Below are 14682 nucleotides of genomic sequence, written 5' to 3'. Positions count from 1 at the left end.
CTAACATTGCTGCAGGACAACAATAACAGTGTAGGAAAGCTGAGACTGTAAATGTACCTTAATGTTAAAATAAAGTTCACATTGCTGAATAGTTAAATATTTACAGCAGAAATAATAAGAATCAGTTTTAAACATGAAATAAATTACATAATATTTACTTCCAGCCTGGGACCCAATTAATGCTTGTAAATGAGCTCTGTGAGTGTATTAGTATATTTTGTAATTAATGTATAATTCTATTATCCTGAGAGTAAATTAATATTATAATGCTGAGGGTGCTTACATGGGAAAAGAAGAATTCTGGTAGCTGTATATAAACTATTTCATCCCATGTGTTATTACGTATGCATTAGAACAAATAGCCCCATAATTATGCCCTGGTTTTAGATTTAGCCCCCAGCAGAACTAGTTCAAGATTAGTCTTTGACTTATTTTAAGTTATTAAGGTCTGATTTGAATGCATTTTGCAGCATAGCCTGAAGCCGCTAAACTTCACAGTACAGCATCACAGCTTTCCTGGGAATGTGTGCAACAGCTGGGCTTAAAGCTGATTTTTTTCCATTGTGACATCATCTTTGTGCTATGGGGCTTCTGTTCTGTCTTGTCATAACATTACTGTAGAGATAACACTAACACTGAGAATATGGCACTAAGGCTTGGTTCAAATGTGCTTTTTTACAGTAATGTCATGTTTTTTCATGTTACCTAAACTGCTGGAAAAATGTATGTTTTTGGAAAATCACAGCAAAAAAAAAAAAAAAACCCATTACAATAAACAGCCTATTTGATTCACTACAACTTCTTCCCCTGCTTCCCTTTATTCTCTATCTAAAGAATATGTGATCTGTCCTCCCTGTAAACTTCTCTCCACACTCTGATCTTGCTCTGTACAACCTCCCACCCACTATCTCCCAACACTGAATGGAGGAGAAAGGCAAAGTGTACAGGAGCAGTGTGCTGTCCCATATACTCCATAGGTTACACTTTCAAGGGGTGTTGATCCCCCATTACCTATATCTCTGACTGTTGAGTTAATCCTATCCACTGTTACTGTTGTGGAAAAGTGGACTCTTTGGTTTAGTTAGACCAATGGGTCAGCCATCCCTATTTATTGTTTCCCAACTAGCTGACCAGGCAAAATTTGTTAGGACCCCATTACATAGGGCAATTATTGGCTGAAAAGGCTGATTGCCCTGTGTATTAGGTGTAATTATCAGCTGACAAATTTACCAAATGTTCATTTCTTTGTTGATTGCATCTTTTTGCAGGTTTGAAATGAATTGTTCTTGCTTTTAGGCTATACTGTACTGTACTTTGTTACTTGAATGTCAGTAAAATCTGATTATGCATAAAACCCCTTCACTCATTTTCCCATGTAATGGGATGTGCAGACAATGAATAATAGAAGTAATGGGCCAGTAAATCGATCCAGTGATCTACAAGATAACCAAGCCATGTAAAGGCTGTGATTGCTGATCAATAAAGGTAGATCTCACTATTGTCCTGCCCACGTAGAGGCACCTTAGAGATTCACCTTGAGTGTCTTTGTCAAATGTCATTTAATGTAGTATACAGATATTTTACCCTACCCCCATTCTGAATATTACGCAATAGTATCATCTGCCACTATAACCTTTTTGTTGTTGTAACTGAGGATTACATTGCTTTGTGTAATAATTTTTTTTACTTGGAAAAAATAAAAAAATAACAAATTAGCAAGACAGCTAGATATAAACTGTACAGAAGCAAAGTTAACAGTAAAAAAAATCAATGCAAACTTGTTTATAGCTTTTTAATGGGAGTAAAAAAACAAAACAAAAGAAAAAAACAGTTTATAAAACGCCCTTTGCTTTATTTAGCCCGAAATTTTAAGCAAAATGTTGAAAATTCCCCCACATTCCCCCAGAATACCCCAATAGGCTATAGAAAGTAGGTTCATCTTGTTGAATTGTTGAAAACTTTCAAGACATTCCAAGTACTCAGCCTTCTAGTCCAACTTTTCTATGCTCAGAGTTGATGCTACTGTTTGGATGTGAGTGTAAAGTCCGCCTGTCTTAGGAAGTTTACAGCAGAAATATTTCAGTCTGGGGAAGTCTTGAACAAATAAACAAGAGGAATGAACTTTGTTATCACGTGTTGAGCACTAATGGGGATAGTCTTCACAACAAGCTGTCTATTTTATGCCAACTGAAAGTCCAGCAGCTAAACGGATTTTACACTAAATAATTCACCGGACTTGTTCTAACCGTAGACATACAGATAACTCAGCAGATGAGCTACAGTTCATACCAGTAACCAGCGCATCTATTTACCCAAGTCATCAATATCCTGGATATCACTTACAAATGTATTTTATCATTATCAATTTTTCTGTCATTACCATGTGCCATATTAATGGCAAGCCAGGTTCCTCTATTAATACAACCTTCTTGCAAAAGAGTGTGGAATCACCATACTCACAAGATGGTCCCCAGCCTTTTCACTTCATAGAAAATACGCAGATACAATGTTTAATAGCTGATCTTTCTCGATTTATGAAAAGTTTCTCCAAAATTATTTCAAATTGGTATACCCATCTGGGAAATTCATAGTATGTCTACATGATATGTAGTTATTCAGCCTATCTTGAGGTTGAATAATCCCTTTAACAAAGCAAGCAGTTTGGATAATGGCCAGTGCTGACATATTTTCCTTAAATTTAATGGACTATCAGTTACATTCGCTTTAAGTTTCGCCCATGGATAGAACGGTGCCGGCCAGGGTGGATTTGTTTTAAATCAAACTGATTTAAATCACGATTTAAATCACGATTTAAATCACTAGTCCGGAAGGCTTGATTTAAATCAGTGATTTAAATCAAAGTTTCTACCTAAACTAGTTCTTGCTACTTTAACATGCAAGTAGATGAAGATTTTTAGAATCACTTTTTATATTACTTTTTTCTCCCCAGTTTAATGGGTTAATCATTCATATTTGGACACCACTGTTCTGTTGTACTTAGGAAGGAGAAAAATAATCCTGAACTTAATAACAATTTAAATGGATTTATTCAACTGAAACAATAACAACATTACAGCATACGTTATTTGCTTAAACAAACATCCATGTTAACTAATTTGGCTAAACAAAAAAAAAAAAAAAATAGTCCAAACAATCAGAAACATATTGTCTAACTTCTTGGACTTGGTACTGAAGGGGATGATTCTGTATTCATAGGTTTGTAGAACAATAGGATTAAGGTCTTTTTCTCAACTCTGTTCATGTTGTAACATTTGAGAACATATACAGCCTTTATTCTACTGAGTTAAACAACTCAGCTTTATCTCATGATGGAAGAACCTTTGGATGGTAAAATATTTTAGTTTATTGAAAAAAATCCGATTTAAATCAAAAAAATCCGATTTAAATCAAAAAAATCCGATTTTTTTGATTTTTTTAAAAAAATCATTGATTTTTATCCACCCTGGTGCCGGCACATGAAAGCCGGTGCCACAGTCTTTTTTTGAAATGCCGTGTACGCCCCTGTTCTATTCACAGCCACCGGTCGGGGGTGAAACACTAGAGGCAGACTGGCACGCCCCCAGTGATAGGAAACCCAAGCTGCTCTATTATGTGGCTCCATTAGATTCAATGGAGCTGCATCATAGAGGGGCGAGGGTTTCCTCCCCCTGGGGGCGTGCCAGCCTGCCTCTAGTGCTTCACCCCCGGCCGGTGGCTGTGAATAGAACAGGGGCATAAAGGGCATTTCAAAAAAGACTGTGGCTGTATATGGCAATTGGGCCGCAGTTCAAAAAAAGGACTGTGGCACCAATTTCCCGTGCCGGCACTGTTCTATCGATGGGCAAACCTTAAAGTGAATGTACCTAATGGTACATTCGCTTTAAAGGGTTTTTCCTCTGAAGGCCACTCATTATCCACAGGATATGTGATGATTAATTGGTGAGGGTCCGACTGCTGGGTCCCCTACTAATCATGAATACTCCTATCCTGTTACTTCCTTTGTTGAGTGGAGTAGCAGTCAGACATGCATGCTGCTGCTCCATTGAACTATATGGGCCTTATGATGAAAGGTAAATGCTGTACTAAGTCCATAGAGTTAAATTGAGTAGCAGTATGTTTGTTCAACTGCCACTCTATTAAGAAAGCAGAGCATGGGACCTCTGTTCTTGTCATGTACCCTAGAAGCTAGAACCATAGAGTATTTGTTTGCTTCAATGGATGTAAATGTCTCCCAGAAAAGAACATGTAATTTTTACATCATAGTGAGACACAAATTTGAATAAATAGTTGAAAAAAAAATGATTTAAGCCAGGGCTATCCGTAGTCTTTACCCTCTTAGCTTACAAACCACCGTGAAGCTTGAAAAGGAAAACAATAATATTTCTCTTTCAAGATTCCATGCAAGATGCAAATGACATTAATAAGCCTGTAAAATAGAAACTCCAGGAGGGCCCGGCTCTGGATGGATCTATGTGAGAGTAATGGAAGGGAGATAATCAAGACAATTTGTACCAAAGCAAACACTGGCGCTGGCACAGGAAGTCCCATACTGTGAAGTGTTTGTCATGCACCAGGGATGAGCTGTTTTTATGCAGATGTAGTTCTGTGTTTATGTACACAAATAAACCTCTGATTAGATGGGAGAAGTGCTGCTTGCTTCTCAGTTTTACTGCCTGAACCTTCATGCAGCAGGATGTGCTGAAATAAAGGACCATGAGCTGAAGCTTAGCTCAATCTCCTCTACAGATTGACCTTTCAATGGACAACAGCTACTTAATAACAAGGCAGTTTAACCTACAGCGATTACTTTTTATGTGCTGCCAAGTGCTTAAAAATAGTGCAGGTTTAACAGCAGTAAATTGTAACTACCCTGATGGCTGGGTGGTCTATTCATGACTGGTCACCCACCGGGGAACACACTCATTTTTTTTTAGATCTGTTTATTATCACTTTATATTCAGCTAAGTAAATCTATATAAACTAAGTGCAATAAAACAGCCAAGTACTCTATTCATTGTTAGACTGTCCAGACATACCCTCACCCTGTGCTTGCTTTATCCCTACTTTCCTGGTGTTCTGCTCCATTATAGGCATTAAAAAGTAAAGCCCTGGCCGGATCACTTACATGCCGAGCACAAACGGAACATATTGACTTTAAGGGTACAAACCCACACACCGTATACACAGCAGATACGCAACAAATAAGCAGCAAATACGCAGCAGATTTGTTGGTACAGATTTGATGCTATGTTCAGTTATTTAGATCTAATCTGCTGCGTTTTTGCTGCGTGTTTGCTGCGTATTTGCTGCGTATCGCAGCAGTAAATACGCTGCATATACGGTGTGTGGGTTTATACCCTAAAGGTACGTTCACACGCACAGGATCCGCAGCAGATTTGATGGCACAGATGTGATGCTGTGTTCAGTCATATAGTAACATTGATATCTGCACCATCAAATCTGCGCTGATCCTGTACATGTGAATGCACCCTAAAAGTGTCAATATGGTGGCATTTTACTGGACAAAATAGTGTATGTTGTGCAGCATTTTTGACAGAATCAGCCATGAAGGCTCCAAACAGAACATCTGACGAGTAAACCTAGCCTTACTGGGTAAGGCCATGTTCACACAATGTAAGTTTTGAATTAATCACGGCCGTTGTTGCCGATTCAAAAACGTAGATGCAACCCTATGGAGTCCTGGAAAAGTCCTGGATGTGCACTACAGGCGGAGGGAATCCCCGTCAGAGCGTATACACTTAGTTTACACTCCGTCAGGGATCCCTAGCAGCTGCACAAAAAACTGACATGTCAGTTTTGTGCGCCCGCTATTCATTGAATAGCAGCCTTACAAGCCTGATAAGTCACTCAATAGAGCGTGCGGTGAATTGGGATGCCGGCGCACACGGATGCGCCCGCATCCCAAGTCAGCAAAAAGGAAGATCATCTGGCTGGTACTGCAGTACTGGCCGGGATGATCTTCACAAACACCGGCCAATCTGTGACCTTGCCGGGTCACAGAACAGCCGGTGTTTTACGCTGTGTAAACATAGCCTCATAGTACAAACTCTTCATTTCCATACATAAGTATGGGAACCAATAAATAGGTTGTTTCATCAACGGTTCATAAAGTTTGCTGGACGTTGCCAAGGGATGTTCATTTTTCCTACAGCAGCATAACAATGAAACGAAGCATTGCATGCAGTTATGTAAATAAAAAGTTGTCCGTCAGTAGTAGTACTGTAGTAGAGTATAGGAATAATATTGTGGGTCTAATGAAACACTAGTGTCACACATGACGGTATTAATTATAAACATAGTTTTTGAGCCAAAGGAAGAAATGGATTTGAAATGGATAGTACACTTACATTTCTTCTTTCTACTAGATCCACTTGGTTTTGGCTCAAAAACTGAAGTGGAAATGTTTCACAAACCGCTGTGTCTGACACCAGCCCTTATATCTATGTACAATTTCTGCCAACATTAGTACTTGTGGGAGCAAACAATAGTTTTAAAAGTTTGAAAAAAGAGGCCCATGTGTGGTTAAAAGAAAATGACAGGAAAGTCAGTGCCTTTCACTAGTGGCTGCTATTTTCTTCACTATTCAATGAGTTTGGGCACATCATCACTGCCAGAAAGCAAACAAATTCAGCTGGGAGGACTAAAGCATTACTAGGCACAGCAAGGATAAAACTGGAGAGTATACTGGAATTTAAAAGAGGTTTTAAATTTTGTAAAAAAAAAAAAAAATGAACAAGCCCTTTAACTGTGAAAAAAAACTCTCAATCCCATTGTTTGCCTTTTATTTATTAATAAAGTTAATTGACCTGAGCACATGATCTGATTCCTGGGATAAAATTATTACCACGGGAATATAAAAAGTAGTGGGGTTTAAAACATGGAAACAGGCTATCCCAATAAGTGTGGCAGCCATGTCATTGTACAGTGTAGAGAAGAAGGTTGCTTTCCTTTTATTCCCATTATTTAATCATTCCGATTCTTACATAGGCTCTTTCAGACTTGTTTATTGTTTGACCGCAGTGCCGCTAATATGCTGCAAATGACATTGCTAACAAGGCTTTAATACACTCTGTGTAGCTCTTCATTTTTATGCCCCATGCCTAATAGAGTGTTTGCACAACCGTACGCAGCTTTTTCAACATTGCCACATTGTTAACTTGGATGCTTTGAAATGACTATACAGGCTTTTTGTGTTGCTCAGAAAGAAAGTTTAGCCCGATATACAAGTGGTCTGTAAATAGAGACAAAACAAAGCACTGCCTGTTACTTTTTAATGGGTTCCTGAATGCAACAGTCTCTGTACCTTAGCCTTGTAATAGTAAACTAGGATTTTGTTGGCTTTATTGAAACATCTCACAGCAGTACTTTGTCCTCATGCCTTCATGCTCGCCTTTCACAATCCCCTTCCATCGCTTAGAACTATTTGCTTGCTATTCATTAATGAATAGTCTTATGTATATACATCATCCCCCATACCCCATGTGTTGGGCTTGGGAATTCTAAATCTCATCATGAGATTACTCTGATGCTCAGTTACTATGCTATAAGAAAACTTCAACACTATAGAATGCAGTACATTATTAGCATATACAGCCAGATAGGAATAAAGCTTAACAAGTCTCTAAAGAAAAACTTTATTATACTCCAAACTTTTCATGGTAGTTTGGAACAATATCAATATATGAGTGTAGGCAAATTGTATCAGCCTTGAGCCCAGGATGTTTGACACACATAGAATTAGCAAGACTAGTCTAGACACATTGTAGAAAACTCTGAGCCGTGACATATATGAGGGCTATACAGATTTTCAATTAATGGATAAAAAAAAAAGAATTCCTATTCAGCGTCAGCAAAGAAAGGTTTAGAAAAAGATGAGGAATTGAAACACAAAGTAAATTCTAAAGTGTTAAAACTTTCCTTATACAATGGTAAGCTGTATTGACATAAAGACAATCATAGTTTTATAGAATTGTATACAGTAAATGTATTGGTTGGATGAAATAGCAGAGAAGTCTGCAGTCTTCTAAATCATCATAATGACTACAATAGCTTTAGGCTATGTTCACACACGTTGGAGTTGCATTGCAGTAACAAAATGAAATTATGCACTACTGCAATTAAATCATCAAAGGAAAAGTCTGTGGGGGGGAAGGGGGCATCATTACGGGCAGGGGGTGAGGGGGAAAATTAAAAAGACACTATGCCTACCTCCCAGTGCCCGCCCTGCACCATATTTCAGAGCTCCTGGATTCCGCTCACTGTCATCTTTTCCCTGGTTCTGGGTACATCACAACCTGGGTTCCATGCCACAGACAGGTGGGATTTAGCCTGCTCAGCCAATCAGTGACTGCAGCAGGGTCCCGCCCCCGTCACTGACTGGCTGAGTGGGGCATCCATCAGCCAGGTCATGATGTAGTCGACGGGGAGCTCACAGAGAAGACAGCTGGCGGGGTCCAGGAGCGGGACAAGGCTTTGCGTGGGCACTGGGACAGGTGACTATGACTTGTTTTTTATCCTCCCCCTGCCCTTAATGATTTCTTACTTCCCTGCCAGACTTCTCCTTTAAGTGTTGCGATGTAATGATGCAGTAACGCATTGAAACAGCAGTGCAGTGTGAACATAGCCTTAATTAAAATTAGATTATATTGTTGGATCATTTGTGAAAAACACTGCAGTCAAATGTTAGTTGGAACATCTACAGTCTATAGCAGGGACGGGTAATGGTAACTCATGATGAGAGTTGTAGTTTTGCAACAGCTGGAGGCCTGAAGGTTCCCCATCCCTGGTCTATAGTCAAACACTAAACCCACAATGCGTTTTTGCTTTCCTCACATGAGCTACTTTTTTAATTTTTTTTTTAAGAAAACAAAGTGTGCTCCATGGGGGGGGGGGGGGGTTACGAGGATTTATATTAGGCCCTGCCCCCTTTTCCCCGGAAGTATTCACTAAGAGGCGCACACCTCCTCCCCATATCGTCACGCCCACTCATCATGAGCGGGGCATATGGGAGGCGTACACCAGGGAGAAGGGATGAATCTGCAGCTTCTCCCTGGCTTACGCCTCGGGCGTATCTTTGATAAATGTCCCCCCATGTGTTCAATTTTTTTGTGTTTATTCTTCTGTCACATTTTTTCACCATCTTCGATTAAAGTTGTTTTACTCACATGACATCAAAGGGTCACATGAATTGTATAGAGATAAATTGAAGAATATGTAAAATGTACTAAAAGACACTTTTTAGGAAAATTAAGTCATGAGTCATGAAGCATCAGAAACATGGCTGCAGTTCTTCATTTTTTTTTCCTAGTCAAAAAATAAAATGTCACAAAAGGAGTATGTCAAGGAGGCCATTTAGAGAGTTGCCATACTTTAGGACTAAGATAAATTACAGTTTCATCAATTTTCATGGACTGCTTAAAATTTTATTTGACTTCTCTAATAGTATTCCATAGAAAGAAAACTTTGTAGCTCCTGTAATTGTGCAGCCAAAGTAACAGCCAATTGTACCATAGCTATAGATTTACAGATATGTCCATTCCACTTTATAAAGAGTCCATTTTGGAAACACAAATAAAAGCAATGTATATATTTATGCTGGTGTAGATCTCGAAGGCATATTGTTTATGGTTACATTTGTACACCGACTAGAAAAATGAAGCAATGAACATGTTTCTGCCTGGGATACAATTGGCAAGCCCAAAGCGGTAGAAATAAATATACCTAGATAAAATCCAAGCACTTTGTTTGCATTGGTTTAAATTGCATCTCCAACAAAGACCATCTGAAGTAAATGAGCTAAATTGAATCTATCTGTCTCCACATAAGAGCATAGCGGAGAAGTTGAGCATAGTGTACAAGTTTTATCATTTCCTGTTTATGTGATAATAAGACACTTGCCTTTATAGAAGTTCTCCCATTTTATTTCTATAGGGTATAAATAAATATCCTAAAAAAGTAATGGTTTATCACAAAACCATGACTATTACATCTATGGAGCAGTTGTGTTGGTGGAAAACAATTATTAATGAAAAAGTCTATACAACATACTTTGAGGAATGTTTGTTGGAGAATAAAGATTCCACAGTGTCTATATAGTAAACTTTTCTTTAACTTTTTCTCCTCCTAAGATCATGGTTAGGGCCCTAGTACACAGGGCTATTAATGCACAAGCCAAAAAGACAGAGATGGCTGCACATCGCACCCATGGCTGACACGAAAGCTTATTCAGCTACATTTAAAACCAACATCAGAAGTTAGTATATAATTTGGCCAAACCATATTGCCTCATGTACCACGTGCAGGTCTTCTGATACACATGAGTCCCTAACCAAAAAACATCACTGTGCCGGTCAGCGACCACAATCCCCGCAAAGCGTGCGCAAGCAGAGAAGGGGGGCCATGGAATGGCCCTGCAACTCCATTGTCACAGGACCAGACCCTAAAGGGCCCCCCCAGGCCCCGCAGGCGCCACCAGCGGAAAAAGTGGACGCCAAGCAACACAAGTGTGAAAAAGCTCTTACCTCTCTCCATTCCTCTGCAGGTAGAATGGGAGAATACTAGGAGATCCTCCCCTTATGTACACAGGTGCTTCCTGCTAATTTTTATCACATGGGTCTTACAAAGCACGAGTGCTAGCCACAATGAAAAAAGGGACAGAATACATAAAATATGCACAAGCCAAAAAGACAGAAATGGCTGCACATCGCACCCATGGCTGACACGAAAGCTTATTCAGCTACATTTAAAACCAACATCAGAAGTTAGTATATAATTTGGCCAAACCATATTGCCTCATGTACCACGTGCAGGTCTTCTGATACACATGAGTCCCTAACCAAAAAACATCACTGTGCCGGTCAGCGACCACAATCCCCGCAAAGCGTGCGCAAGCAGAGAAGGGGGGCCACGGAATGGCCCTGCAACCCCATTGTCACAGGACCAGACCCTAAAGGGCCCCCGCAGGCGCCACCAGCGGAAAAAGTGGACGCCAAGCAACACAAGTGTGGGCCGTCCCATGGCCCCCGTTCCCTGGCTGTGCACGCCTGCGGGGTTGGTGGCCACTGACTGGCACGGTGTGGACTTAGTGTAGGGACCCATGTGTATCAGATACCGGCACGAGGTACATGGGGCAGTATGGCTTGATCAATTCATACACAAAATTCTGATGTGTTTTTTATTTAGCCTAGGGGCACTAGTATCAGCCATAGGTGTGAGGTGCAGCACTCTGTTTCTTCCCTGAACCGCATTTCGTTTCTCTCTTTTCTCCGTGTTTTGCACTCCTCCTGGTGAGACCCACATGACCGCAATTAGCAGGAGACACCTGAGTGCACATGGTTTTAATCCCTCCTGTTTTTTCCCATTCTGTTTGCTGCAGCTATGGTGAGTGTAATATCTTATCCAGACTTGTGCTGCTTGGGGGCGACCTTCTCCGCCGGCGGTGCTGGCCGGGTTCTGGTGTGGTGTTTTTGGGTCTGGTCCTGTGGCATGGGGGTCGCAGGGCCGTCCCATGGCCCCCGTTCCCTGGCTGTGCACGCCTGCGGGGTTGGTGGCCACTGACTGGCACGGTGTGGACTTAGTGTAGGGACCGATGTGTATCAGATACCGGCACGAGGTACATGGGGCAGTATGGCTTGATCAATTCATACACAAAATTCTGATGTGTTTTTTATTTAGCCTAGGGGCACTAGTATCAGCCATAGGTGTGAGGTGCAGCACTCTGTTTCTTCCCTGAACCGCAGGGCTATTAATGGTCACACAGGTCAATATTACCCTGTATATTAGGTCCAGTGATCAGCAAATGAACAATTAAATGCTCGTTCGTCGAATGATTATAACTTTCCAGCATGTTTAAGGATCCTGGTTGACAGATGATAGACGTAAAGGGCCGAACAAACAGTCCAGTGTTTTTGTGTGGCCCTGCCTGAGTCATGTAATAGGCTTCTTAGACAATTGCCAACCGCCTGGATTGGCGCACACATGGAGAGCAATCTGACTGTCTAATACAGCCCATACTGAAACCTAAGATCTTGTCTGAGCAAGTATTAGTGAGGTTTATGGCCATAAGAGGATGCAAGCCTCTATATAGGAGTACTGCTGTTGTACAGAAAACGTATGTGTATCCAGATAAACTGGTTACCTTTGAAAAGTTATTATACATGACAGTAATGTTTTAACTCGTCTTGCCCTACAAGTTTAACTATGTTAGTTGAGATTGAAATACCCCTTTAACCTATTTACTAATTATTGTTAGTAAACAGTGTATTAAGTTACAGTAAAACAGCATATGTTCTTTTCAGTTTTGCTTTTGTAAACAAAAAATAGCGAAATTAGAATGAAAATATGCTGTTTTAAGGTAATATACAGTACTGTAAAGAAGCTGGCGACTATAATGCAATAGACATGATCTCCGCCTATTGCATTATAGCCGCTAGCTTCTTTACTATATAGCTTTACTATGTATTTAAATCATACAGCGTATTGTATTTCTAATTTTGCTATTTTTCATTTACAAAAGCAAAACTGAAAGGAAAATATGCTGTTTTAGGTTAATATACTGTTAAAAAAGCTGACGCTATAATGCAGTAGGCGCGATCCCCGACCCTTACGAATTATCCTCTGGGGGCCTGACTGTCGATTTTAGATTAGTTACTTTCCGTTCTGTTGAGTGGGGGTCACCTGATTAAATACTCGAGGGTGGGGGCATCCTAAAGCTTGTTGAAAGGATTCTCAGCAGCTTTTCAACAAGCTTTTTCACCCAGTACTGGCTCTAGTATCGAGTACTTTTGAGTAGCCGATACTCAAGTGAATACTATACTCGAACAAGCATGCTCCCTTAACTAATTATGTTTTTTTTTTTTTAGAATTTTCATAATGGAGCTGCATAGGGAACAAACATATCTCCAACAGTTTCTCTCCCTATGTATCATGTGCACATGATATGTTGATAAATAAAGGTTTTAAGGTTATGCAGGCATTTCATATAGAGTACCTATGCTTAGTATAGACCGTCAGTATTAGATTGGTGGAGGCTGACTTCTGTCACCCCCCCATCGATCAGTTGTTTGGGGGGCATTGTGGCTTATTTGAGAACTACCGTCTCTTCAATGTTTACATTGGTTTCAATGTAGTTTGTACTTTTCTTAATTCTGTACTTTTATAGTGTTATTTATTGCATAATAAACTGAATAAAATTACCTTTTTTTCCTCGCCTTCAATTGTTAATTGAGCCTTGCATAAAAGCTGGGTCTGTGGTGAAGCCTCTATGTTTTTAATTATAGCTAGCAGATTTTATTGATTTTCACCAAAATAATCTTGTCATTCTGTATCTGTGTAATTACCAAATCCCATTCTGTCAATTATTTGTTACTTTGTAGTTTATATCTGTACTGCTCGAAATATGAACAGATTTTATTGTGGACTGAAATAATATTTTGCGTAACTAGCTGTTAATATTGTGACAAGCTGTTCCTTCTTTCCCTGCAGCACTGCAGTGAGAATGCCCACCACTGTCAATCAGACATGAACATCGTAGGAGCCTGGAAACGAGGATACACTGGAAAAAATGTGGTAGTTACTATTCTAGATGATGGCATTGAAAGGAATCATCCGGACCTGATGCAGAATTATGTGAGTTCTTTAACATGGTTTTACCTCGGAAACACAAAATGATTGCAAAAAAATCTGTGCCCTCTAATTGTCATAAGCTATGATGTAGACGACATAGGTGTGTTTGTCATTTGCTACACCTGGGATTCATTATCTAAATAGATGTCTCCATGAAAACCTCAAAGCTGCAGAGTTGTATTGTGTTTTATCCTGACCAAAACCTCTGTGGTGTTTAGTCTCCACCAATCATTAAAAATATATGGGAAAAGTGGTTGGGTTAAGACTTGTCTATTTTTTTTTTAAGTGACAGACATTTGAAGTACCTGATGCCTACCAGAGCAAACATTTCTAAGGGCCCATTGCCCAGCTACAGAGAACAAGTGCATTTTTATTAAATAATATACTGTTGATAAAAAACAAAACAAAAAAACAATCATTACTTTGAAGAGAACCTGTAAATACTCCTGGTCTGTCTGTTTTAGCAAATGAATACAATGACTGTGGAATAAGGGGTGTTAGGGGTTGGGGGTGTAGCAGGGTGTGTCCTACACTGACATTATCCAATCACAGCTGAGAGTGCCAGACTGTGTGGTAGGGACCCCCCCCCACCTGGTAACTCCCAGTTGGATATTCAGTCATACATTTCTATATAACAACAGGGGAGTGGCCCAACAGAGAGCTATAAGAAAGGTGTTCCTGAATTGTTATTGGGTATTGTATGTATTTGCTAAAACATACCGGCCAGGAGTGGTGAAAGGTCCTCTTTAAAGTAACTTACACCCTAATATAATTTTCCAAGAAACCTTAGTCCAATGATGTCTATTTCTAATATCAATCTTTTATGTTTTACACAGATCACATGAGTGGGATAACTAGGATATCAGTTCAATAACTCTAAAATAGTGAATTACATTGTGATTTTACACCTTTGATCCTTTTAGACGTATCTGGATTTTTTTTTTTTTTTTTTTTTACAGTTCCACCATGGTATACTCCATTTCTGTAAATATACTCTAGAAGTTAGGTGTATATTTTCGTTTATTAACCTATATATTA

At 39.7% G+C, this 14682-nt stretch overlaps 1 protein-coding gene across 6 annotated transcripts in view; it reads left to right on the top strand.

Moving 5' to 3' along the window:
* PCSK5 (proprotein convertase subtilisin/kexin type 5) overlaps nt 1-14682 on the top strand; it is a 341536-nt gene that overhangs the window by 79621 nt on the left and 247233 nt on the right. For all 6 annotated transcript variants that reach the window (XR_011362133.1, XR_011362134.1, XR_011362132.1 and 3 more), the window contains exon 4: nt 13504-13647. Coding sequence is in view for 3 of the 6 variants with exons in the window: in XM_069961823.1 (XP_069817924.1) it covers nt 13504-13647 (144 nt within the window). In the remaining 3 variants the exon portion in view is untranslated. The remainder of the gene's footprint in view (nt 1-13503; nt 13648-14682) is intronic.

Source organism: Dendropsophus ebraccatus, chromosome 3 (genome assembly GCF_027789765.1).
Source record: "Dendropsophus ebraccatus isolate aDenEbr1 chromosome 3, aDenEbr1.pat, whole genome shotgun sequence".
NCBI classification, from domain to species: Eukaryota; Metazoa; Chordata; class Amphibia; order Anura; family Hylidae; genus Dendropsophus; species Dendropsophus ebraccatus.
The sequence above is the reverse complement of the archived record's forward strand: the minus strand, read 5'-3'. Positions and strand labels throughout refer to the sequence as shown.